The sequence below is a fragment of the Saprolegnia diclina genome (assembly GCF_000281045.1).
Source record: "Saprolegnia diclina VS20 unplaced genomic scaffold supercont1.8, whole genome shotgun sequence".
In the NCBI taxonomy this organism is placed as follows: domain Eukaryota; phylum Oomycota; class Saprolegniomycetes; order Saprolegniales; family Saprolegniaceae; genus Saprolegnia; species Saprolegnia diclina.
The window spans coordinates 226,313-251,374 of record NW_008246075.1 but is presented as its reverse complement, the minus strand read 5'-3'; the positions used below and the strand labels follow the sequence as shown (position 1 = coordinate 251,374).

General features: G+C 59.9%; 6 protein-coding genes across 6 annotated transcripts; 4 read left to right on the top strand and 2 right to left on the bottom strand.

Moving 5' to 3' along the window:
* Positions 1-3: 3 nt before the first annotated feature.
* Positions 4-1,249, top strand: SDRG_03329 (hypothetical protein). Its single transcript, XM_008608960.1, has 2 exons — positions 4-406; positions 450-1,249. Exons 1-2 carry the CDS (start codon positions 95-97, stop codon positions 1,188-1,190), a joined length of 1,053 nt encoding a protein of 350 aa, XP_008607182.1. The 5' UTR covers positions 4-94; the 3' UTR covers positions 1,191-1,249.
* On the bottom strand, positions 1,185-2,043 carry SDRG_03328 (hypothetical protein). Its single transcript, XM_008608959.1, has one exon. The coding sequence runs from the start codon at positions 1,924-1,926 to the stop codon at positions 1,267-1,269; it is 660 nt and encodes a 219-aa protein (XP_008607181.1). The 5' UTR covers positions 1,927-2,043; the 3' UTR covers positions 1,185-1,266.
* A 1,828-nt stretch (positions 2,044-3,871) lies between these two features.
* SDRG_03327 (hypothetical protein) lies at positions 3,872-5,454 on the top strand. Its single transcript, XM_008608958.1, has 6 exons — positions 3,872-3,900; positions 3,945-4,324; positions 4,368-4,453; positions 4,501-4,657; positions 4,713-4,810; positions 4,858-5,454. The coding sequence occupies exons 1-6, from the start codon at positions 3,882-3,884 to the stop codon at positions 5,408-5,410; spliced, it is 1,293 nt and encodes a 430-aa protein (XP_008607180.1). The 5' UTR covers positions 3,872-3,881; the 3' UTR covers positions 5,411-5,454.
* Positions 5,455-5,477: 23 nt separating this feature from the next.
* SDRG_03326 (hypothetical protein) lies at positions 5,478-11,719 on the top strand (the record flags this gene model as incomplete). Its single annotated transcript, XM_008608957.1, has 22 exons — positions 5,478-5,691; positions 5,742-5,946; positions 5,999-6,336; positions 6,383-6,490; positions 6,536-6,768; positions 6,811-7,073; positions 7,120-7,245; positions 7,296-7,406; positions 7,450-7,577; positions 7,623-7,771; positions 7,813-8,031; positions 8,077-8,181; positions 8,222-8,649; positions 8,693-8,765; positions 8,808-9,111; positions 9,156-9,472; positions 9,525-9,694; positions 9,735-10,220; positions 10,270-10,711; positions 10,758-10,908; positions 10,954-11,325; positions 11,369-11,719. The coding sequence occupies 22 exons, from the start codon at positions 5,478-5,480 to the stop codon at positions 11,656-11,658; spliced, it is 5,232 nt and encodes a 1,743-aa protein (XP_008607179.1). The 3' UTR covers positions 11,659-11,719.
* A 187-nt stretch (positions 11,720-11,906) lies between these two features.
* Positions 11,907-20,889, top strand: SDRG_03325 (hypothetical protein; the record flags this gene model as incomplete). The annotated part of the gene is made up of 31 exons (XM_008608956.1): positions 11,907-12,224; positions 12,264-12,515; positions 12,556-12,681; positions 12,724-12,770; positions 12,819-12,896; positions 12,942-13,135; positions 13,184-13,270; positions 13,312-13,559; positions 13,607-13,877; positions 13,923-13,992; positions 14,039-14,136; positions 14,181-14,416; positions 14,466-14,668; positions 14,715-15,084; positions 15,127-15,204; positions 15,249-15,743; positions 15,787-15,813; positions 15,855-16,030; positions 16,078-16,411; positions 16,460-16,815; positions 16,855-17,009; positions 17,051-17,353; positions 17,399-18,519; positions 18,566-18,731; positions 18,772-19,094; positions 19,138-19,325; positions 19,368-19,650; positions 19,699-19,832; positions 19,876-20,107; positions 20,151-20,514; positions 20,560-20,889. 31 exons carry the CDS (start codon positions 11,907-11,909, stop codon positions 20,781-20,783), a joined length of 7,557 nt encoding a protein of 2,518 aa, XP_008607178.1. The 3' UTR covers positions 20,784-20,889.
* A 566-nt stretch (positions 20,890-21,455) lies between these two features.
* On the bottom strand, positions 21,456-24,468 carry SDRG_03324 (hypothetical protein). The gene has a single exon (XM_008608955.1). It carries the CDS (start codon positions 24,442-24,444, stop codon positions 21,529-21,531), a length of 2,916 nt encoding a protein of 971 aa, XP_008607177.1. The 5' UTR covers positions 24,445-24,468; the 3' UTR covers positions 21,456-21,528.
* Positions 24,469-25,062: the final 594 nt, after the last annotated feature.

The window sequence follows — 25,062 nt, the reverse complement described above, 5'->3', positions numbered from 1 at the left end:
CGCACCGAATTCGTGAAAAAGGTGCGGAAAGTCACCAGTGCGACCATCGAGTGGTGGGACTTGCTAAGCCGAGCGAATCTTCGTCGTCAGGCCCATGACCGGTCCTCCGCCCCAAGGCGACGCGGTGACGCCTCAGCTCCTTCGCCGCCACACGACCGGCGCCGTGAGCTTCGGCGACGCCGGCGATGTGTGCACGGAGACCGTCGACGTCGACCACCAGCGCCGCTTGCTGGACGAGATCGCCAAGCAGGCCACCGTGCTCTTTGCCGGTGGCGTCGCGGGCAGCGTTGGGAAGACTTGCACCGCGCCATTGAGCCGCCTTACAATCCTCTTCCAGGTCCACAGCATGGTCTCTGCGACGCACAAGGGCAAGTTCTCGGACTCGTTGCCGCAGGCCTTCATGAAGGTAGCACAGATGCGTCGCGACCATTGTTCATGGTGTATCCTAGGTCGTCCGCAACGAAGGCGTCGTGTCGCTCTGGAAAGGCAACGGCGCGAGTGTGGTGCACCGGTTTCCGTACTCGGCCGTCAACTTTTTCACGTACGAGCTCATGAAGGGGTCGTTTGGCGAGGCGTCGTCGCAGTCGGGGCAGATGTCCATCAGCTTTCTTTCGGGCGCGATTGCAGCCGCAACTTCGACCAGCGTCTGCTACCCCATCGATCTCATTCGCACGCGCCTTATCACGCAGCTCGACAAGGACATTCGGTACCGCGGTATCTCGCACGCGTTCCATCGCATTCGCGCGGAAGAGGGCACACGTGGGCTCTACCGCGGCCTCTCGACGACGCTCCTCGTGACCGTGCCCAACATGGCCGTGAACTTTACCATGTTCGAGGCTCTCAAGGAGATGGCGCTCGTGTACCGCAGCAGCAAGAACGAGGACGCGTCCGTGAACACGTCGCTCGGCGTTATCGACACCCTTCTCTGCGGCGGCGTCTCGGGCATCGTGTCGTCCAGCATTACGTTTCCCGTCGACGTGATTCGCCGGCGCATGCAGATCTCAGGCATCCACGGAGGCGGGAGGGCCATGTCGGCCATGGAGATCACGCGTGCGCTGTACGCAGAGCAAGGTGTGCGAGGTTTCTACCGCGGCCTCGCGCCCGAGCTGCTCAAGGTCATCCCCATGGTGGGCATCACGTTTGGGTCGTTCGACTACATCAAGCAGGCGCTCCAGCTCGACGCGCGGTAGGAATGATAACTAATGATAAGCTTGTTGTTATAAATCCACAATCATCTACTAAAACTATCCACACGTCGCCTCGTCGTTAGATTGAGACCGAGCCGCCGACCTTGGGCGGCTGGGCTGGGCCCCACTCGTTCTCGGGCTCCTTGTACTCGCCCTCGGGCGGATCCAGGCACAGCTCTTGGTCCCATTGTACTTGAGCCATCGCGTCGCCGTGGCGGAAGGTGAGCACCAGCGGGTGCGTCGATGCTTCCGCAATGAGCCGTATCACTTGGCTGCGCGACTTGTTCACGACTTTGACGCCGTTGATCGAATAGATAGAGTCACCGATGCGAAGCGCGCCGCTAGCTTCCGCGGGCCCTTTCACACTCGATGGCGGCCAGTTGGCCGGCGCCGACCCGTACGTTTTGTTGCGAGGCACGAGCTTGGCGCCATCGAGGCGCACCACATCTGTTATTACGACCGACGCGGACCGTGTGAGGCGACTGCCGCTCGTGCGTACGACAAGGCCCATGCGCTTGAGCAGATCGCTTTGCTTCTGCTTCTTGCCTTTGATGTCGAGCAAAGGGAGGTTGGCGCGGGCTCCAATGACGAGCGTCTCTTCGCCGTGGTCGTCCGTGTCGTAGATGACATCGGTCTTGCGGTCGTGGCTCAAGGCGCCCGTGCTGAAGCTGTTCATCGTGTACGGCGACGTGCTACCGACGTAGTAGTCGTCCTTCTGGGTGCTCCACGTCTGGCCCATCTCGTCGTCGGCGTCGTCGTCGTTGTCCAGCGAGTCCTGCGCGGTGTTGCTGTTGCGCTGGACCTGGGCAGCTCCGGGGCAATTATTAATAATAATTTGGTGGCAGCCCGAGCGATAATTCTCCGGTCGCGGATTTTATTGGATTCCATTTTTTCATGTCGTTTTAAAATGATTGCGTTACTGTATGTGATCGGCAGCATCTGCATATTAATATATCACCAGCATCGCATTGTTGAAGGTCACTCCCTTAGCACAACCGACGCGACGCTACAGACCGATTTTGTTGCGCCTCCAAGATCTGTCGACAACCACCGGCACCACCACCGACGACAGCACCATGACGACCAGCCTCGCCTTCGTCTCTTCGTTGGCCCACCGCTGCACGCTCGATGACGCTCGGTGCAATAAGAGACACTGGAGATGCGCCTTGCGAGAAGCGTGACGGCGTCCAGCTGGCGCCGACACGGTGACAGCGTCGGCATCAAGCCATAATCATGCAGAAATTTGCTGCTTCATTTGCCCGCAAGATTTGCTGCTGCTGCATCAATCGCTGCATGGCCTGGTGCGACGAACGTGCCTACCCAGAAGCTGCACCCCCACCAACTATCTTTACGCCACAGAGTTGACCGGGCAAGAGAGGTGTCTAGTTGCACGCAGAGACAACGTGGGCACGAACGGTCGAGTAGAAGCTTTCGAAAGCCAGTGCATTGTACGTCTATAGCGTGGACCAGAGGCAAATTGCCGTGGCGCCAAGGACACGACCGACACCGAAGCGTCACGCATTTCCGAAAGGCGCCCGCGATCTTGGATTTTCTACGCGTGCGACATGCTTCGACTCTCTATAGCCCGCGTCCGTTGATCTGAGGGAGTTTCCCTGTCGACGGCATCCCTCTCAGAAGTGTCTCAACTAGTCGCCTGTGAGTAATTCCAGGCGGAACTGGTCCCTCCATCGTGGCGCCACCACAGCAAAGCAGGCAATGCCATCGGTGGCCTTCAGCATGAAGCAATTTAGTGGGCACTAGCCTAATGTGCAGAGAGTTCCTCGCTAGACAAGCCAATGTATCAGTGTCTAAGAACTAGAGGCGCAGGAGTGCGCGACATGGTCAAACGCTGCGGCAGCGATCTGCTACCAGTCGGCTGCAGTGTTGCGTCATGCTGCAGAGCAGCTCTGCAGCGCAGTACACTTTATGACCATTACCTAAGTCCATTCCGTGCGAATGGAGAGGCGATCCTCCTACGTAAGTGCCTCGAGATGCGCACATTTCTGAACTTTCCTCGGCCGCTTGCCTTGCATGTGGAGGGCACAAGCTTCCGATCGTGCCCGATCTCGCCCGACGGCTGCACTTGGCTTTGCAACCGCAGCTGCTGAACGCAAGGCCAGAATGGAGCTGGCTGGGATGGCAGCAAAGCTGCTGGCTGTTGGGCTGGTGAATGACTGCATCGACGTATCTGAATGGGAACTGATGATCTCAACGGGGTCTTGTCGACCTCACAGAGATGCAATTGACGACCCCACGACGCAACCGAACACAGAACCTCACTCGAGGGGTAAGAAGTATCCCTGGCTGCAATCACCAGTACCTTCTCCTACACGGAGCGCGAACTCTCTCGAGGGCAATATGCAAGCAGTATGAGTGCTATTCCGGACTGCGTGGCTAGCGCCCAGCCAGTACACACTGCAATTCCCAGCCAGAAAGGCCACTCCTCTGAGCATCAGAGGTTGGATCCTCGATGGTATCGCCTTCAGCCGTACCCTTGTCGTTCGAGCGTGCTAGCCGCGTGCGATGAAGACTATCAGTGGCGTGTATCGTCACCGCGCAGAGTTTAACGCTCGGCCTGGGTTCAACTTGAACAACGTCATGTGGCTTGCTAATTGTATGCCGGCGCGTCCATCCGGATACACCGGTTTAAAACCGCTGTTTGACGTGGTCATTAACCGTACAAACCGACACGGGATGCAGGACGACCGAGGAGGTACGAGGGCGACGCCGCCTGGACATGGCCTCAGGCGCGTGTAGAGGCCGAGCCGCCGCAGCCGCCTCCAGGCATCTGGGCGACGGTCAAGTTCGCATACGATAGCCTCGTGCGCACGGTCATCCGTCCGCAGCGTTCCACGTACACGATGGACGACCTCGGGCCGACGACGTGCCTCCTGGCCCACAACCTCGTCGTAGCGCGCCAGGATCTCACGCTGCGGAACGAGAAAGGCCTTGCAATCGAGTGCAGTTGGTGGAAGCGCAAGGTGCCTCAGACAAGCGAGAATAAGCCGGCGCCTTGCATCGTCGTGTTGCATGGCAACAGCTCGTGCCGTCTCGGCTGCATGGAGATCCTATTCCACGGCCTCGCCGCGGGCTTCACCGTCTTTGCACTCGACTTTAGCGGGTCCGGCATGTCAGAGGTACGCCGTCGCGCGCTATCGGTGTGCCCTCACCGCTGTCTAGGGCAAGTACGTCTCTCTCGGATACCACGAGAAGCGGGACATTGATGTGGTCCTTACGCATCTCCGCGACTCGGGCGAAGTCTCCAAGTACGTACGCTTGCACGCATCGCACAACTCTACGTGTACTGGGCTAGCGTTATTCTCTGGGGCCGCAGTATGGGCGCGGTTGCTGCGCTACTATGCAGCCAGAGCGACACCAACATCACGGCGCTCGTGCTCGACAGTCCTTTCTCCAGCTTGAAACAACTCGCTCTCGACCTCGTCGATGAAGGCAAGCTCAACGTGCCCAAGGTACTACTGCCCCTCTCGCATTCGTTCCGCAAGGTTGATCCCGTCGTTCGTGTAGATTGCCGTCGCGCTTGTGATGCGCGTATTGCGGCGAGACATAAAGCGTCGCGCCAAGTTTGACATGTTCAAGCTCAACCCGATCGCGTCCATGGACAAGTACTATCTCTTCTTCGTGCACGGCGAGCACCAATACGCTGCGGTAGGTGCAAGGCGCCCGCCTTCTTTGCGATCGGCGACCAGGACGAACTCGTGTCGCCCAAGCACGTCGACTTGCTTTTCCAAGCGCACAAGGGCCCAAAGCAGCGCTTTTCGTTTCTCGGCGGCCACAACTCGGTGCGACCCGCGGCTTTCTACCACGAAGCCATCAACTTTTGCCGCGTCATGTGCGGCGAGCTGCCCTTGCCGCCTCTGAACGAGACGGACGACGTCCTGTCGCCGCTCGAGCTGCTGGAGCCCGATCTTTGCGCCGACGACATTGCAAGTTTGAGCGTGAAGGAGCTCAAGCAGATGCTCAACGACGGCGGCATTGACAATACCCTGTTAAGCACGGTTGTCGAGAAGTCCGAACTCGTGGACCTCGTACTCAAGTTGCACGCCCGCCGGGTGCGGCCACGGACGCGTCGCCACTCGGACGCAGAATCGGAGCACGGCCCGCCCGCAGGCAGCGAGCGGCGATACTCGACGGGCAGCGACGGCGTCTCGCTCGACAGCGTCTTACCCGAGCTCGACGACTTGCGCCCGCAAGCTCGGCGTTAAAATACGATATCATTTTATTAAAAAAGCCGCAAATCTTCTTTGGTTTCTGAAAGGTCGCAGTCGGAGCATGGACGTCGATCCGACGCAGGCGGATCAACTCGAGGACGACTTCTTCTATGGCCCCGAGGACCTCGTCCGGCCTCAGATGCATGGCGACATGCCCCGCGACCTCTTTGCCTTTGTGGCCATGCGCGGGTTTGACACGCGGAAGCGCCACAACATGTTGTACGTCGACGAGACGGTCGTGCTCACGGCCGCCGGCAACACGGCGCAGCTCCTCGGTGCGGTCCCAAGATCGTTCCAAGCTTCATGCGTCATGTTGTTGGTTTAGATACATCGACGATGGAGCGCACTTATGTCTTTGGCTACAGCGGCGCGGGCGTTGGCGCGATCGCAGTGCATCCGCGCCGCGCCTTCTTTGCCGTCGGCGAAAAAGGGCCCAAGCCCAACATTTGCGTCTACGCGTACCCGAGCTTGAAGCTCTACCGCGTCTTGCGCAATGGCACCGAGCGTGCATATAGCAGCCTTCGCTTCAGGTAGCGTCGTCCTCGTTTGGTGGTAGCGATTGCATGTCTGGTGCATGGGTAGCCAAGACGGGAGCAAGCTCGCGTCGGTCGGCAGCGCACCCGACTTTCTCCTCACCGTCTGGAACTGGCGCTTGGAGCAGACGATCTTGCGCTGCAAGGCGTTTGGCCAAGAAGTCTTCAACGTGCAGTTTGCGCCCCACGACAACGGGTTTCTAACGACGAGCGGGACGGGCCACGTCCGGTTCTGGAAGATGGCGTCGACGTTCACGGGCCTCAAGCTGCAAGGCGACATTGGCAAGTTTGGCAAGTCGGAGCTCAGCGACATTGAAGCCTTCTGCGTCCTTCCGGACAAGAAGGTGCTCAGCTCCACGGAACGCGGCGCGCTTTTGCTTTGGGACGGTACCCAGATTTCGCGGCGGGAGCGCGCGCACTCAGAAACGCGTAGGCAACTTTATCAAGTGCGAGATTGTCACGTCGAACCGCGAGCGCGCGCACCGCGGCGCCATCAACGTCGTACTGTTCGAGCCTGACACGCAGTGCATCGTGACGGCAGGTGGACGCTTGATTGGCTTGCATTTGTGCTGACGACCGAGTGTAGGCAGCGACGGTGCCATCAAGTGGTGGCCTTTTAGCGCCATCGACCAAGCCGACGTCCAGGAAGACGACACCGTCGCAGAGGTGACGCCGATCGACGCCGTCCATATCACGACCAAGACGCTGCACCACGTGGCGTCGCCCGCCGACATTCGCTGTCTCTTGCGCGGCGAGTCGCATTATCTCATCCAGGACGGCCACGGCGTAGTGCACCGCTTGGACATGGACACAAAACTCGTACGTTCGCCGGGCTTGAAGTGGATAGCTTAGCCACACTAGGTGACGACGCTGCTCGAATGCCACGCGGGGGCGATTGCCGGCGTGGGCACGTCGCCCTGCGAGCACACGTGTGCGACCGCGGGCGTCGACGGCAACGTCCTGTGCTGGGACTACACGACCGCGACGCCGCTCTTTTCGATGCGCTTCAATATGGGCGCCACGAGTCTGACGTACGCCCCAGCGTCGCACGACCCCCAAGGCAAGACAGTGGCCGTCGCGTTCGCTGACGGCGTCATCCGCGTCCTCGAGCGCGGACCGTCGAGGTAGTCAACGCTATCGCTTGGCTGGCGTCCATTAACGTATGAGTAGTTGGCACCGCGCATACGTCTTCAAGCCGCACAACCAGCCCATCTCGTGCATGGCGTATTCTCCCAACGGCCAGTACTTTGCGTCCGGCAGCGCCGACAACACGCTCTTCATCTTTCACTGCCCAAGGTACTTGCACTTCGCACTTTGCTCGCATACGATAACGTTACGTGGAATAGTTTGCACAAGTACGAGCCCGTGGGCTTTGTCCCAAACGTAAGCGTCCGACACCTCAGCTGGCGCTTGGATTCGAGAGCGATCTTGCTCACGAGCCGCGACGGCGTCGTTGGGTATGCCCTCACCGGCCTTTTGCGAGCTCACGCACGAGTGTAGAGAGATCGACGTGCCCAATCTCCATGACGACGAGCGACAGACGTACGAGCTCGACGTCCGGCTCAAACAGTATGCGTTTCGACGCGTGCGGAAGCTCTCGACGGCCGAGCTCAGCGCCATGGCCAACGGTGCGTCTCACAAACTTGGGTTGTAGCGTAGCGCAGCTTGCGTAGAGCCCGCGACCGACAAGCCGTCCGGATACAACGTGTCGCCGTGCCCCGTGAGCGCAAGCATTGGCTTTGGCGAAGTCGAGGTCGCGCCCGACGCGACACCGGTGGTGGTTGCCGCTATGTACTGCTGTGCGTCCCCATCGTGTTTCCTGGTACGACAAAGTGTTAGACAAGGGTCTCGAGACGTGAGTAGGTGACGGTGGCGGGTCCGCACGTGGGGTTCACGTACAAGTGCGACTGGACCAAACCGTTTGCGATCGACGTGTTTCCGGACGATCCGTCGGGACTCGTGCACACGATGACGCGATCGCACAGCCAGCGGTTCCTTCTCGCGGGCAACTCGAACGGCAAGGTCCACCTTCGGTCGTCCGTCGCGCCGCTGGCATCGCTGACGTTGGCCATGCACGACGAGGTGCGTGGTATTAACCTTTCTTCAGCTCTCCAAAGCAAGCGGTAGGCGGCGCATGGAACGCCGGGAATCGCCATGTCGTTCGACGACGCGTTCGTTGTGTCGGGCGGCTCGGACGGACAGCTCGTCGTCGTGCGCGTACTGACCGAGAAGGTACAACTTGTCGCTGGAGTTTGGCTTCAACGCTGCGCAGGTGGCCGAGACGGCCGTGACCATGCTGGAGCGCTACGCACGCAAACTCGCCGAGGCGAGAAAGATCTACCAAACCGCGCACGACCAGTTGGCGGCCAAGAACGAAGTGCTCCGGAACGACGGCAACGAAGCCAACCTTTGGGTCAACAACCCAGTGTACGCGGGCGCCGTCGCGTACAGTACATTCCTCGATGGCATTGCGATCGGCGACATTGAGGTGCTTGGCGGCGTCGTGCGGCAGCTCAGCACCGAGGCGCCGGACGAATCGCCCTTCTTGCCTGTGGCCGCTGTCGACCTGTCCCTTGAAGTCCCCGTGACGCGCAAGGAAGTGCCCGACATCACCAACAGCGAAGCGTACACGATCCAAGACGCCAAGCTCAAGCTCGAGGCCGACATCCGCGCCAATAGCGCCTTGGCCAAGAAGAACCGGTACGCGCCAGTGCCTCTGCTCGCGCCTCTTCATCGTGCGTAGGACACGAGCCATCATTGCCGAGATGCAAGATGAGTTTCGCCAGCTGCAGTTGCTCGACAGCTCCCACGAGCCAGTACGTACGATAGTCATTTACATATTTAACGTCATGGCGTAGACGGCGCGGCTCGAGCCAGCCCAGTGGAACATCGACCCCGAGTATGGCGCGATGCTCGTGGCCGCCGGGGACAAGCAGTGCGACGAGGTGCGCAAGGAAATGGCGTACGCATACGAGCAGAGCGAGCTCCTGCTCGCCAAATTGCGCCGCAAGTACGTCGGCGGCCTCGCGGTCGAGCTCATTACGCTCCACGGCTTTGCCAACGGCCTGCACGTGCAGTCGTTTCGGACCATGCGCATGCCAGAGGTGCTCGCGGACCGCCTCCGACTCATCCACTTGGAGCTCCAAGAGGCCGCATCGAACCGTACGAGTGCAAGTCTCTCGGTACCTTGATGCCTATGCGCGTAGAGTCTGTCGGCAAAGAAACGCGCACGGTACTGGACTTCATCCATACCCCAAAGGTGGCGGCCGAGGACGGACGGACGCGGGTCGTCGAGGAGGCGGTCGTTGACGGCGCTGGCGACGGCGCATCTGCCCACCGCTTCGAGTACCGCAAGATGATGCGCGCCCAGCGAAAGGCGCGCATTCAGGCCTGGGAAACAAAAAAGCCGCGGGAAGACGCCGACGACCCGCGCGACGTGGCGGCCATTGCGTTTGCGTCGACGCACATGGAGGACTACAAGCTCAAGACGAGTGCGTCGTACGTTGTGCCCGAAGACCAGCGCGTACGCGCTCTCCTCTCTCTCGCCGCCTTGGCTACCATATCATGGCGCGTAGGTGAATGCGATGAAGAAGCGCAAGCAGATGGCGCTCCTCGAGGAGAAGATGTACGACATTGCGATGACCTTCAACGCCAAGGTGCTCGAGCTCCGGGAGCTCAAGCACCGACTCATGGAGCAGATCCAAGAGGACAATTTGCTCCTGCACGCGCTCGAAGCGTCTCAAAAGTACGCGATGCGACCGCATGCGACATCTCACGCGGGGTAGGGTTGGTCCACCGAGCCGCGTCTTTGAGCCCGTCTTGGACCTGCGCGAGTGGCCGGAGCAGCGCGAACGCGTGCTCGACGCGCACATTGACGAGTACCAGAAGAAGGGGACTGTGAGCAAGGCAACGCTTTCGGCGCTGACCCACGACGCTGCGGCATCGCCCAAGGAGCACGCTTTGCACCCGTTGCTCGAGCTTCCGCCGATGGAAACGAGCGATACGTACGCGCTCTCGCCGCTCGAGGACGAAGAGCGCCGCGTGAGAGCGACCCAAGTGCAGATGCAGATCGACGACCTCAAGCACAAGGTCGCGCACGCCATTGCGACGTTCGACGATGCTATCTACCGCCTCCGCCGGGAGAAAATGAAACTCGACATTGCGCTCAAGAAGGGCGAGATCAAGCTGCTGACGCGCCTTGGCGAGCTCGTTTTGCTCGAGCAGTTCGAGTCGAAGGAGACGCTCCTAGTCTCCAAGCTCGAAAAGTGCAAGTACGTTCGATCAGCATCGTCTCGAGTGATGCCACGGAGGCGAGTGTAGGGCGGACAAGGCCCAGGTGGTCAAAGACTTGACCGAGTGCAGCGACCAACTGCTCACGAAGCGCAAGGAGCTAGACGAGTGGCAAGCCAGCGAAGCGTCGATTCAAAACGACTTTGTCAACCTCGTTGGCTCCCTGCACCCAAGCTTTACCGTGCTGCAAAAGATCTTCCGGAAGCGGCTCAAGCGCGCCAAGAAACGGGCCAACGATGACGATGGCGGAGACGACGATGACGACGACGATGACGACGACGACGAGTACAACAGTGACGACGACGACGACGATGGCGGCAACGAAGACGAAACGTGTCCCGCGGGCTGCGACGTCAGCCTCTACGAGAAGGTGCTGGCGCTGCGCGAGAAGAAGGCCGACATTGACGACGCGACGGGAGACGTGGTCAAGGCCATCGACGAACTCAAGCGCGCGACGGACCGACAGACGCAGGTAGAGCAAACCACCACCCTCTTGCTGTTGCATGTTTTGCGGTTAGAAACAACGCCAAATCGACAAGGAGCTCACGGCGACGGAGCAAGACATCCAGGCATTTCAAACGGAGAAGCAGATGCGCTTCAATGAGCTCGACGTGATCGTCGCATTGAGCAAGCAGCAACTGCGCTGCATGCAGCCGGCGGTTGTCCCGGGTACATGCTTTAGCGTCGAGTAGCGCTTATAACGTTTGGTTGCAGAGGGCATGAGCGCCGAGTCCACGCAGCTCGTGCTGCCAGAGACCATTGAGAACGGACTCATCTTTACGCAGAGTGCGATCCAGCGGCTCGTCGCCCGCATTCGGAGTCTCCAGGACGAGAACAAGGCGCTGCGCCAGGTGTTTAAAGACCTCCACAAGCAACAAAGCCAGCTCTCGCGCGACAAGGCGCGCCAGCACGACGTGATTGCTGCCGTGCGAGACAAGTGCGAGCAGTTGCAGCTGCTCAAGTTCGGCCAGCTCATCGACATTGACGTGCTCGACAAAGCCTGCGACACGGGCAACCTCCACGAGCTGCAATCCAAAGTGCGCACGAAAGAGCTCCACGGCGAAAAGCACGCGAGTGCGACGCGAGGTTCGTGTTGCTAATGCAGCCATGTATCAACTTGATACGGTAGCCGAGCAGCAGCGGCTCAAGCTCGAGATTCTGCGCGCGACCGAAGACAACACGCGGCTGCTAACAGAAATCGCGGCGCTGAGCGAGCGCCAGTTCAGCCTCGAGGCAGACCTCAACACGGCTGACGTCCAGCACTCGCTCGTCGACGACAGCGTCGGCTTGGAGAAGGAGATGACGGAGCGCAAGAAGCTCGTCGAGCTCGTCAAGCTCCAAGCGCGCGAACTCGATGCGCTCAAGCAAGAGGTGCTCATGCTGCGTGGGAAGCGAGGCCGTGTGCACGCGCCAACTTGAGCCCGCTCGTGTGCGTGTAAATATTGAAGTCTCTGGTTTGTGATTGGACCGAGTGCGCTCAGCTGTGCAAGCTCTCGCTGCGATTTGCTTTGGTCGGCAGAGATGCAAGCTACAGGGCAGGATGTGTGACGCGTGGGCGTCGACGCTGCGTTTCTGCATATGTCGTTGAGCGCACCGAGCAACAGAGTGCTCAACGCTGGTGCCCAGGGTTGGGGTTAGTCTTTGGGAGTTTCGTTTCCGGAGGCGCGATGGTGTACGCGGCCAACCAGCACGAGACGCTACAGCACCGACACGCGCTTCTCTGCGGCAGCGACGTCGTCGTGCAAGCCGCCGCGTACGATAGCCGCCGCCACCACGTGTGTCTCTACGTCACGGCCCGCGTCGTCGTGGGCTTGCCCCTTGGCGCGACCGAGGTGCGCACGGAACACAGCTTGCGGCTCTTCTCGCTCAAGCGGGAGCTGCGCAAGGTCGTGCTCTTTGGCGCCCTCGCGAAATCCAAGGCCGCGCTTCGGATGCAGCTCTGGTACGCGCCCAGCGCTGACGCCTACGTTTGTGTCTACGCCCAGGTATCAAGACGTCAACGCTATTTCCTCATGTTGCAGTAGGCGCTCTCGGGGATGCTTGTCCTCGAGCCTGCGTCCCTCAACCTCGCCTTTGAGTTCCCCGGTACTCCTGCCACAGTCGTGACGCTCGGAGCGATGGCCAGCGACGACCTCCTTCTCGTCACACGCATCACAAGTGAGCAAGCGCCACCGATGACGACGATCGACATCTGGAACATTGCGCGTCTGACGATCGCAGGCGCCTCGAGCTTGCTCGTCGAGACGCGCGCGACGCTTACAAGCGTTGCTGACGAGGTAGCTTTTCGCTGGTTTCGCCGACCAACGTGTCCATCAGGTGGCCATGGTCAGCATGAGCAGTGCGCGCGCGTATGGTATCTTGCTTCCTCCAACAAGCGACGCCGCGCCCCGACGTCGGTCGTCGCTCATCGTGTGGGACCGCGCGTCGCGTCAAATCCTCAAGGTGACGTGTGACAACGATCTGGAGCTTGATCTCGGAGTGTAGATTCACAATGGGTTTGACGATGCGCTGCAGCTCGTGCTCCTCACGCTGTGCGTCCATACTGCCGAGTGGGATCGATCAACGTAGGTTCTGTGTAGCTGCGGCGACTGGCTCGTCACTCTGCACGCCGACGGCTCCATGAACTTGTGGAACGCCAGCTTCACACACAGCAAGCTGTACGTCTCGACTCAAAACGTGGCTATCATTGCCGCGCTCTGTAGCTACGCCGTTGGCTCCCCAAACCCATTCCGATGCATGGGCGGCGCGCCGCTGCCCGGTGCGAGTGTCGTCGATATCGTGCCAGTGCCGTTGGCGTCGACGAATTCGCCTTCGGAGCTCGAGCTGGACTTGTTTACTATTCACAGCGACCGCTCCGTGCAACAATTCCGGTTTCGCGCCGAAGCGCCCACAAGCGGTACGCTTCCGTGCTTGGCGCTGCTGTGGGTACGAACGCGACACTTAGCCGAGCTCAATGTGTACTTTGACTTGCTCGGAGCCTTTGACCCTCATGTGCATACCCCCGTGACGAGCAAGACGGCGCGCGCCTTTGGTATGCGTTTGGGTTGCAAGGCCGTCGACGTAGATACGTAGGTCTCGCTGTGCAAGTCGACATGGGGCACTCGGTCGAGCACCTTTTTCTCGTTCCGGTCCAAAACACGGTCCACGTGCTCAAGGTGCAGAGCCTCGCCGAGTCGCTTTACGTGCTCGAGCCTCGCCTATCGCTGAGTCGTCTCGACATGGCGGTCATCGATGCCAAGCCGGTCGTGCTCGGGTGGACATCGAAAGACACGGCGTATCTCTTCTCGCTGGCGGCACCCGCGACAGCCACCGTCGCTCACGTACGCACTCGATCCGATGTGCAAAGATTGCCGCAGAGCGTACCTAGGTCCTTGCGCCGATCGTGACGTCAGCGTGCTTGACAAGCATTAGCCTCTGCCTGTCGTTTGTACTGATCGGCTTTAGCAACGGTCTTATCCAGGCCTACGACCAAACCAGCGCGCGGTACATCGGGCTTTTTCAGGACCCGCAGCTGAATACTCCCATCTCGGTGCTTCTTATGCTTGCGCTACCGACGCACGTTGCAGTGCGCGAAGGCGACAGTGCGTGGGGTGGGAAGCTGCGCTCCAAAGCGCGCCTTGCAAGCGCCTCGCACACGGGTATGCCTGCTTCCGATGCGTCTCAGAAATGTAGAACCAGAGTAGACGCACCCACGATGCTGCTTGCGGGCACGAGCGATGGCTGGCTGTATGGCTGGCGGACTTCGGGACGCAGGTACGGCTTGACCGCACAACTCTTGCCTGGTCTTAGTTGTCCGTAGCACCAAGATTCAGGAGCTTCAAGCCACTTGGCGCTGGCAAGCGCACGTGCATCACGTTCACACGCTGTTGAGTGTTTGCGTTGATAGCCGTCACTTTGGTACGTGCCCTTCAACGATTTGTGCGCGAATGTGGTTTGTGCAGGCGTGCTCTCGGTGGCAGGACCGGGCCACTTTAAAATCTGGGACCTCCACGCGCCCCCTCCCTCGATCGTCGTGCAGCACGACGGTAGTTGCCCTAGCAAAGCGCTCGTGACCTCGGCTTGCCTCTTGACGGAGCATGCCAAGTTGCTCTACTTGATCTGCGGCTACGAAGACGGAGCGGTGCAAGCGTTTGAGATTGTCTCGCAGCTCCACGCTATCGAGGCCACGTCTGCGTCGGTATCCCTCGTTGTACATTCAATATATATATATATCAAGAATGGAATAGACGTGGGACGTGCAGTGGCGGCTCCTTGCGTCGGTTCAGCCGCACGAGCGGCGCGTCGCGTGCATTCGGCAAGTCCCGCACCCGGGCCACCTCCCACCACCACTCAACATTCTCTTCAACTGCGCGTTCGCCACGAGCTCGTACGATGGCCATGTCATTGTGTGGGTCATCGACTCGGACGCCCGGACGATCGTCGAGCGCCGGTTTGATGCTCGGCACTCCAGCGTAAATGTGACGGTCTAATCGTAGGTATTTTGAGCTGTACGCACCGGTGCTCAGCGTCTTTGCATACGGCGACTTCCTGGTCGTGGGCCTTCCGACCGAGATCTGCCGCGTGCAGTATGTTTGCAACTGCCCTGATAGCGAACGCCGAGAGCAGACGCCAGACACAGCGCCAGCGTCCGTGGCGTCACCGGTCATCGACGTCGCGCCGACGTCGCCGTCGTTGTTCAACAGCCACGCGGTCATTGTCGTGCCAAGCATCGCCCGCCTACCGCAAGAGACCCCGCCGGGGCTGACGCCGGATGCGATCAACATTGATGTCTTGTCGGCGCCGCCTATCGAGGCGCTCAAGGACAGTCTCTCGATGTCCGAGCCCCCAAGCCACTCGCCACTTACGGTACATAATATCACAGCGCGAAGGGACTCGACCCGTGGCTAGAAAATTGGCAGTGCTACCCAAGCGATCTACGACTTTGCGAAGGCGCTGTACCGAGATGTGGGCGACGATCCATCTCAGGTTCGACTTCTTCATTATTCGTGTGCCAATGCGTCTACATGCAGATCCACGTGGCTGCCGGAGATCTTCGGCGCGTTTACCGCACGTGGCAAGGGCTCTCGCCGACGCCACTGCGCAGAATCTCGGGAAAGGAAGTCTCCGAGTACCTTCGCCGCCGTCACTGGCAACTCGAGACGCCAGTCGTCTGGCAGGACATACTCGATGCGCTGTATGCATTCGCGACCGAGCCCACGACGACGCAGGAACGTACCCCGGGGCCCGAAACCCCGTCCAGCACCACGAAAGCGCTTGTCTCGTACAACATTCTTGGCGAGAAGCATGTGACGTACGTGCCAGTGTCGACCACGCCTCTGCCCTCCTCATCGGCGATGTCGCGCACTCCAGCCATGCCCCGGGTCAACAACTCTCGACCGGTCGTTTCGCCGCTGGGAGCAGCAGGGCTGCGAACGCCCATCGTCTTGCCAAAGGAGCTAGCTGCGTATTGGCATTCGCACGTTTGCTGGTGCAACCGCGTGCTCTCGTGGCCTTCGACACCCACCGTACGAGGGCTGTTCATTGTACCTTGGTGACGGACTGTTGTAGGGCCCCGAGACGGACGCTAGCATCGAGGTGTGCGCCTGCAATCGTATGGAGCTAAGGGCGATTGCTAGGGCAAGTGTACAAGCTGTCGCCACCGCCGCATCTCGCTCTCGTCTCCCGGCGACAGTTTTACAGAGCGGGCAGTGATTGCGATCATCTATCACATCTACCACAACATGCACATGGAGCGACAACACGCAGCGACTACGTCGCTTTTGCACGTCACGTTTCTCTGGTTTCAGCAGCGGTGCACTCTGCGGTCTCCCTCGACGTGTCTCATTTGTGGGGCTGTAGGTATGGCATGCCGTCGGTGGTCGAGCACAAACTTTGCTGGTTCTTGCTCTCCGTCGTCCAGTTCGAGTCGACGCTCGCCATCGCAGCGACGTTTGGCGCGTTTCTCAACGTGCACGACACGTCGCCGGTCGTGCCATTGCACATCCAGCATCTGTACCTCGATGGCTTTGACTGGCTGCATGCCCGGCGCTTGGTGCAGCATGGTGATCTGCTCCCAGGCGCCGACACGGTCCAGCCGCTCGAGCTAGTGTACGGCGGCCGCCATGCGCACTGGGAGCGCGTCTCGATCGCAAACTGCCAAGCGTGCACGCAGGCACTGCTCATTTACCCCAAAGTACATTTCGGATTCAACTCGCGTGTCCTATGCAGCCTTGTGACGTAGGTGCCGCCGCAGTGGGTGACGCACACGATGACGAGCGCTGCAGAAACCGCGCAGGACGGTACGGTTGAGATCCACGCATTCTTGTCGCTGTGGATCCGCGAGTGGCGCGTGAGCTGCGTCGCGTACGAGGCCGCTGAGTTTTACCTCTTTGACCCGACGTCCCACCCGTCGATCCGGGCTCTGGACGTCGCCTTCCGAAAGCTCCGCGTGCTTCTCGACTGCTTTGTTTACTGCGACCGCGCCCGCGACGGGTGTGTCGAGAGCGACATGTTCATATCCATCATGACGGGGCTGCTCAATTTATGGCCCGCGTGCGATGTCAACGTCCTCGACGAGCTCCACCGGCTCATCGACCGGTAAATATTTCGAGGCTGACAAAGCCATCATGGCGGTAGGTACCACGACCATGACCACGACGGCCACGTGTGCTACTTGGATCTCTTTGCGCTCCTCTACGTTGTGGCCATCAAGACGCGACTGTACTTGTCGTTTCCGGATATTCTAGAGTTTAGCAGCGGCTACAAGCTCGAGACGGATGCTGCGTTTGAGGGTAATTGCCTCTTCGTCGACCATCGCTGAGCCTGCGCGTAGGCCACGCGGTTGCGTATGCCCAGCACAAGCTCTTTGACGGACCACCAATTGGGTTGCACGCCACCCCATCGAGTGACGCGGCCTCGTCGCGCCGCCGCCTCCATGAGCTTTCGACCGACACCTTTGACTGGGCGCACACTGTGCTGTTGGACCGCAACACGGACGTGCAGCTCAACGATCTCGAAATGGTCGTTGGGACTCCTGCGAGTCGCGCCAAAGTGTCAACCGCGCAGTTGCATGCGCACGTTCCGACGGCCCGCCACGCCCCCCACTCGGTGCTGCCAGCCCCGCCGTACGTTCCAGGTACGCTCCCATACAACTAATAGAGTGTCAACGCCCACGATTTAGCTTCAGCGACGACGAAGGAGAGCGATATGGCATCTGCGCTTCTCATGCGAGAGCTTGTCGATCGCACGGGGACACCACCCGAAGCAGTGCATCCGACGCCGGTGCCATCGACGCGCCAGCGCCGGGTGAAGGATGTAGCGTCCCCGCCACCGACTTCGAGTACATTATACATTCAGTTTCCCGACACGGCGCCGTACCGCGTCCGGTCGGCTATCGACTTGGAGCTGCCACCGACACCCGAGGAAGCCCCACTTGTCAACTACGACGAGCCTCAAGTTGTATGGCGAGCTGTCACCGCCCCGGCGTCGCGCAAGGTATCGGCTGTCGAAACACCAGCGATCGCTACCGAAAGCAGCACCATCGACGACGCCGCGTCTGTCGCTTTGTCGCCCCCGGGGGACGCTGAAGGAGATACCTTTGTGACACAAGAAACAGTTGCGGCCTTGATTGGCGCAGAAGAGGTCGTCGAGGAAGTACCTTTGATCGAGAACGAGACGGTCAAACCGCATGAGGACGTCGTCATACCCGCAGAAACGGTCAACGACGCGATTGCCGACGCCACAGAGGCTGCCCGCGAGCCTGCTCGAGAGATGACACCAGAAACAACATCGGTGCGTGAGCCAGGGACCGTCGTGGCGCCCGAGCGCGCCGTGACACCTGCGGCCATATCGACCCAAGAGGAGCTCGTGAACGACCCTGTGTCAATCGATACGGACGTGCCGGACGATGGAAACGACGAGGACGACAAGAGTACGTCAACAGAGAGCAACGACAGCGAAAGTGAAGCTGACACGTCCGAGGCTCACGAAACACTGGATCCACCAGCAACGGACGAGGCAAGACTGTCCATGGATGAGCCGGCAGCACCCAAAGAGACGGAAGACGAGGCTCTACTTCGCATGCAGGAGGAGCTCCTTGCGATTGAAGGTCTTCTTCCGGACGAGCCGATCGCGACGCCCAAGAAGCGCTACCCCATGGTCATCACACGCGTCCCTGAGTTTTCGTCGACGGAAATTTTACCCCTGGGCAAGCACGACATTGCGTATCCCGACTACGCGCCGCAGTACTTTCGGGCGCCTGTGCCGACGACTGCTGTGCTGCGCCAAGACTTCGAGTGGGAGGTACGTCGAAGCCGTGAAAACGACAAGTATTTACGTAGCCCCATAGGTCACGGATGTGGACAAGAGAGAGACGCGCGACAGCTTCAAGCCCTACGACGTGCTCCAACGCCTCTCGGCATTTGACGCTATGTACCCGTGGGCGCCGGTGGCGATTGATTTTACGCCGCTCCCGACGCCAGATGTCTCGGACGACGGCGACAGCTCCAGCGACGGTACGCGATAGCCATCGATATGACCCCACTGGCGTTGTAGATGGTATGGACAATGACGACGATGCGTCAAGTGACGATGACGACGATGCTACGGGCTCGGCGTACAGTCCTGAAGCGTCGGAACGTCGTGGCAACAACGATGAGGTCGACGTGGTTCGCGCCAAAACGCCTGCCGCGGAGATCGAGTCGCCGAGAGAGAATCTAAGCGACCTCTTGGACGCCGAAGAGGCACGGCGTCGGCGTCGTAAGCTCAAAAACTCGAGCTCCGTTGGCGACGAATCGCCCGTCGTCGCGACGACCGCGCATGTTCCGACACCCCGGCGAACGTTTCTGTTTAGCCATCCCGTGGAGCTCAAGGCCAAGGTGACACCAACCAACCGCGCAATGTGCTTACACTATAGTGTAGGTGCTGTACAAGAAACGAACGTCCGTGTCGTGGACGCCAGAAGACGCGTCTGACGAAGACGAGAACGAAGACGCCGATGGCAATCGCTCGACGCAACGCGAGGTTGATCGCTCCATGTTTTACGGCGACCGCAACGTGTCCGGGGACATTTGTCTCTCTGCGCGCCTCGAGTCCAACCTCCAGCACCGGTGCGCGGCTCCTTTAGGGGCGTATATTCCACTGTAGTGTAGGTGGTCTGCGGCGTTCGAGACGGAAGAGCGCGGTATTCACCACACGCTTGTGGGCATGGCGCCGCCGTCACCGCCCGAGGTCGTCTCGACGCTGCACAACAGCGAGATGTCGTACACGCCGTCCGAAGACCGAAAGGCCTCGGCGCAGCTCGCACGCATTCGGCGTCGCACCAAGCGGCGGCTCTCCATGTTCCGCTCCGAACGGCTTTTGCGGGAGAAGAACTGCGCCGACATTGCGTTGACGCTCGGGGACGTGTGGCACGGCACCGTGGCACAAGGCAGCGTACGTATCGTCTGGCCACTTGCAAGCCTCTCATCGTGCTGGGCGTAGACGCTGTACTTCAGCTATGAGAACCAGGACCCAACATCGATCGTGACCTTTAAGCTGCACTGCACGAGCGGCAACGCCGAGTTGTATGCTTCGACGACGACGCCCGCGCCGTGCAGCAGCGACTACGACTGGCGGTATTAGCGCTTGAAAAGACATCTTTCATTACTGTGTACGTAGCGCCAAAGACGTTCATGCGCCAGGCGCGAGTGACATACATCGCACCATCGTCGTGTACCCGTACGACAAGCTCGTCAAGCGCAGTGTGTTTCACTTGGGTCTCCTGGGCGTCACGGGCGACCCCTGCTATGTGCACCTCTCGGCCGTGTCGTCGGGGCAGTCGTTGGACGTGACCGAGTCGATGGAGCACGTTGGCAATCTCATTGCGACCTTCAACTCGCTCGCCAACCTCGTACCCAATCCGAGATATTTGGCAGCTTATTCGCTCGTCGTAGGTCAACCGGGATCTCGACAACCACCGCGCGTCCAGCGACGATCTCGCGTACACGGGGCTGCGAGCGCACTACGAAGCGATCCAGCGCCGGTCGACGCACGCCAAGCCGAGCATAGAGCGCATTGCCCAAGCGTTCGTGGGAGACCGCGCCACGAGCTCCGCCGGCGCACCAGTGACAGTGACCGAGGCTGAAAGTGACGCTCGTGGTTTTCAAGTTCTGTTGGAGCGCCTCGTCGACTTCAACGACGACGCCTCGGACACTTACGACGACGAGGACAACGACGAGCATCATGCTGGTCGTGGGTACGGCGACGCTGATGAGCTCCACCGCGAAGTCCCCGCCTCGATTCAAGAAAGCCGGCGAGGTGGGTCGCTCTGTCGGCATCGGGCTATATGTTGAGGCTGTGTAGAGTCGTCAATGGCGCTGCTCAGCGCGCAGCGGCAGAGTGCGGTCGATCGGGATTCGCTGCGACCTGCGATTCAGAAAATGGTCGCAGATCGCCTTGGGAACGTCGCTGCTCGTCGCGCTCACCCGTCTAGTGTGCGAGACCCCGCGACGCCAAGTCCGATCGCGTATAGTCTCAAGCCATCGAAAGCTAAGCACCGAGCTATTGACACGCTCCTTGGGGACTAGATTCTGACATCTGAGGCGAGATGCCTAATCTGGTAAGGCCGTATGCCGAGCATTCTTGGCCCCATCTATTTGCAGTTGTGCTGCGTGCCGGTGGTTGTGAACCTAACCAAAGTCAATCGTACAAGCCAGGGACAAGGCGATGTGTGTTTGCATGTTAAGTCGCACTGAAGAAGCCCGTTGATGTGGGACTCTACAGACCTTAGGCACCAGGTAGTCCCCTTTGCGTTCGGCTTGGTGCGCGCGAGCCCGTGTTTTCCGCGTACCGTGTCCTCTGTTTGGTGTTCGCGGTCTTCTCTGTCGGGTGTTCGCGCTCTCGTTGGTTTGGTCGACCAACATCTTTGAGACGACCGAGCCAAGATGGGGACAGGTTTTGATCAAGCAAAACGACAAAAGCGGGGCGTTGACGATATCGTCGATGCCAGTCGTGGCGTCCTCATGGTCTCGCAACTCGCTTTCCCAAGTTCGCGAGCTTCGCGTTCAACGCCGTGGTCGCGTGGAGGGAAGCGCGCAAGGAGTGCGAGCACGAGATGCGCATCCAGGGCGACCGCCAAGGGGCGAGCTTTGAAGCGATGTACATGTCTGGGTTCCTCAAGCACTGCATGGGCACTTGAAGGCATACACGATCGAGACGTTCCCTGCGGACGTACTCTGGCAGAAGATCAACAAGTTATCTTTTACATGGTGCTAGCCGTATTTATTTTAGTCTTATTGAACTCATCATGACACACCCACGACAGTGATGTCTCTAAATCCCAATGGCCATGTCCATGACCGCGGGGTTGAAAGCTTGATACGGGTGGATTCGCTGAGCGTTGCGCGCCTCGACGACATGTACAAACGCCTGCAACGACGCCGTGAAGCGGTGGGCGACGGCCTTGGCAGCGTCGTCCAAAAGCACGTGGGAAAAGTCTTCCAAAATGTTGGGCTGCGGAAATCCAGTGCCGCTCATGATGAGAGCGGCCCGCACAGCGTTCCCGGGGCGTCCCGAGAGCTCGCCTTCGACCCACGACACGGGGCAGAACGCCGGGTCCGAGACGTACTCGGCAATGCCGCCGAGGTGGTTATGCATGGCCGTGACCAAAAAGATGCTGTGCGCGACAACGTCCTTGAGGTTGTCCAAGCTCAGAACGCCGAGTGGCGTCGGCAACTGCTTGTTGAGGAACGTCCACAGCGCTTGAATCGACACGTCGTGCGTCACGTCGTCGTTGCTCGTGTAGTACAAGTCGAGGTACTCGCTCACAAACGTACGCACGATCTCCCAGTAGTCGGCGCCGTCTTCGTGGTACGGCAGCGTGATCGTGTCGACTTGTTGTCGCGCCAGATGGACTGGGAACGGCTCCAAGGTGAGGCTCTTGAGGGCCATGGCCCACGTGTCCTTGAGCCCCTTCTCCGTGTACGGGAATGCGCGGTGAAGCATGCCTTTGGGCGCAAAGAGAGCAATTGATGCGTCGTAGTTGATGGCGACAGCGCGGAACGTGAATGGTTTGATGAGGCGACGGAGCGGGTGCGTCGGTGGCAGCTGCTCGCGGGACCCCGTCGTCATGTAGTTGCCAACGGTAACGTGGAGGCCAATGAGGTGGTCGACAGCAGTGATTTTGCTCACCAAGCTCGAGCGAAAGCACATTTTGACGTACTCCCACGACGCATCGATGGGGCGGATCGTCTTGCCGAGTCGAACGATCTTGGTGACTTTGCCGTTTTTGTCAAAGAAGGCGTCGGCCCCCGTGATCGCGTACCCGGTGCGAACTTCGATCGACGCCAAATAGTTCGTCGCCACCGTGTAGTACGAGCCGTCGTCGTGCGCGGTGGCGAGCTTCTGCACCATGTGCTGACCGAGACCGTTGAAGACGAGGAGCTCGAGCGCGCGGTCCGAGTACCGGTCGTCCCAGTGCACACGGACGCGGGGCCACATGCGACCGACTTTGCTCAGGACGCAACCCTCCATGTCTTCGCCAGGCGCCCACTTGGCGTCAAAGTTGTCGACAAACGGCGCCGTGTCCTGGAGGAGCTTGGCGCTTTCGAGAATGACCTTGGGGATCGCAACGTCTTCGTCCTCGGTGGGAATCTGGATCGACGTGCCGTAGAGCGTGCGTTTCGGTAGATTCTTTTGTGTTGTCGGCACCTTGATGGATGCCGCGGCCGTTGGCGTCACCCACGTCTCAAACCGGACGTTGAAGAGCTGGATCATAGAGTGCGTCCAAAAGTCGAGACGCTTGTCCGACGCCGCCAGCAAAGGGTTCTCAAGCGACCCGTTGTAGAGCTTGGCGCTGGGATGATGCAGCCGGCGCCACGCGTCTATGTCACCTTGGACGACGCCCGGAACGTAGCGGAAGCTCACGGTGGTGAGCAAGTCGATTGGCAGTGGGTTCACGCCGTCGCCCAGTGCGAACGACTGCAGCGGCGCCATGACTGCGACAAAGTCAAGCAGCGAGACCACGTGCGACTGCAAAATGAGGCGCGAGAGCCCTTCGCGGCGCCCCTCGGCTCGGTGCACGAGGTCGTCGATCGCAAACGGTGCAAATCCATAGGCTGACGTGTTGGCCGCCGCAAAGCGCGCCGGTTGAAACTGTTCTGGCGACGGCCACCGCTTGGGGTCGTTGTTGATGCAGTCGAGCAGCACCACTGTGAGGCGGTTCTTGGGCACAGCGACCGTCGCGCCGCTGCCGCTAGGAACCGAGAAGTCCTTGGTCGCACGGGCAAACGTGTGACGCGGGCTGGCACCGCAGACGCGCTGCACTTCGTTCACGTACTGGTTGACGGCGTCGAGGTCGTCGAGATGGCTCCAAAATGCGCCGCCGGGGTACTTGGCCGTGTATGCGTCCCGTGCCGTCGCCATTTGGCCGCGGACGTCGTCGAGGCTCACCATGGCCGTGATCGTGTGCACGACGAGACCTTCGAGCCCCGGCAGGCCCATCGCCAAGAGCTGAAAGCTTTCAAGGGCCAAGTCGGCCTCGGAGACAGTACCCTGCGCCACGACAGTGTCAAGGACGCACGTCAGCGGCGCGCCGCTGCGAACGCGAGCCAAGCTCGATGCAATGGCCGGGCGTACAATCGCCGCGAGGAGGTGCTCGCGAATCTTGGCGGCGTCGGACGGGGCGCGGCTGCTCGTCTTGCTCAAGTAAAAGAGATATTCGTCGAGTTGTGCACGGTGGCCCGTGTATTTCTCAGGGTCGTCAATGCCGTAGACTACATCCAAGAAGACTTTGAACGTCGAGGTTTTGGCGTAGAGCGCGAGCGAGAAGGTGCTACCCCGGGCTGCCCACGTCGCATGGTCTTCCTGGATGCGCCGTTGGATGCGTGGCTGGTACGTAGAGAGCGCTGCGCCAGAGAGGGCGTTGAGGAACGCGTCTTGGCGCTTTAAGAACGCGGGTCCGTCAATCGTTGACAGCGTGGGACCCGTGAGCTCCAAAATGCCAGTGGGATATGCCGTGCGACGCTCGAGGGCGCCGGATGCGAGTGCGTCGTCGAAGGCGCGAAGAGCTTCGGGCGAGCAAAAACCTGTGACAGGCTCAGCGTCGACAAGACTTTCAAATACGTAGCGGACGCCGGCAACCGAGTGCTTGACGTCGTTGATGACACCTTGCAGGACACTGCCGAGGCCTTGCGGTGCGCCGGCAACTTGGCCCACGATCACAATGACGAGCAGCGGTAGTGAGACCATCGAGGCGTGCGAGTGGCGTCCGAGGGGCGACTTGGAAAGTGGTCAACCTGGCTAAAACTTTGGATGAGGCAGATGTTTGTGTTGAGAGCTTAGACGCTCTTGCCATCTGGCTCCGCAGATCATGATACTGGGGCACCAGATGCGTGTTGCCGAGCTTATGCAGCTCTGCCCCGACCCACAATGAATCAATGCGGGCATTCTGGCCACTCGGTGTCTTGGCTGAGCAAACCAGAAAGAGTCGTGATGTCATGCTGGAGCAAATCTACATTCTGAAAGATTTCACAATCCGGCCATGGCAGTTGCACGGTCACTAATCTCTGCACACAATTGGTGACCGCGCGCAACTGCCTCGGATTGTGGTGGATGGTCCAGAAACATCCACTTGAAAAAGCAAAAGGATGTTTCGAGTTGATTGTCTTCAAATTTGCTCTGGCTCTGATTCGTGTCTCATCAAGGTCATAGGCGCGTCGTCCTGGCCCTCAGGCGTGATGCCTCAATGATGCAGTCAGTTCCGTATCGATATTTTGCCACGTCATAAACCGAATGCGAGTGCAGAATTGGACACTCTTTCTCTCGTGAGCCAGTGTGCGTGTGGCATTGAAGCAACCGGTGCCCATA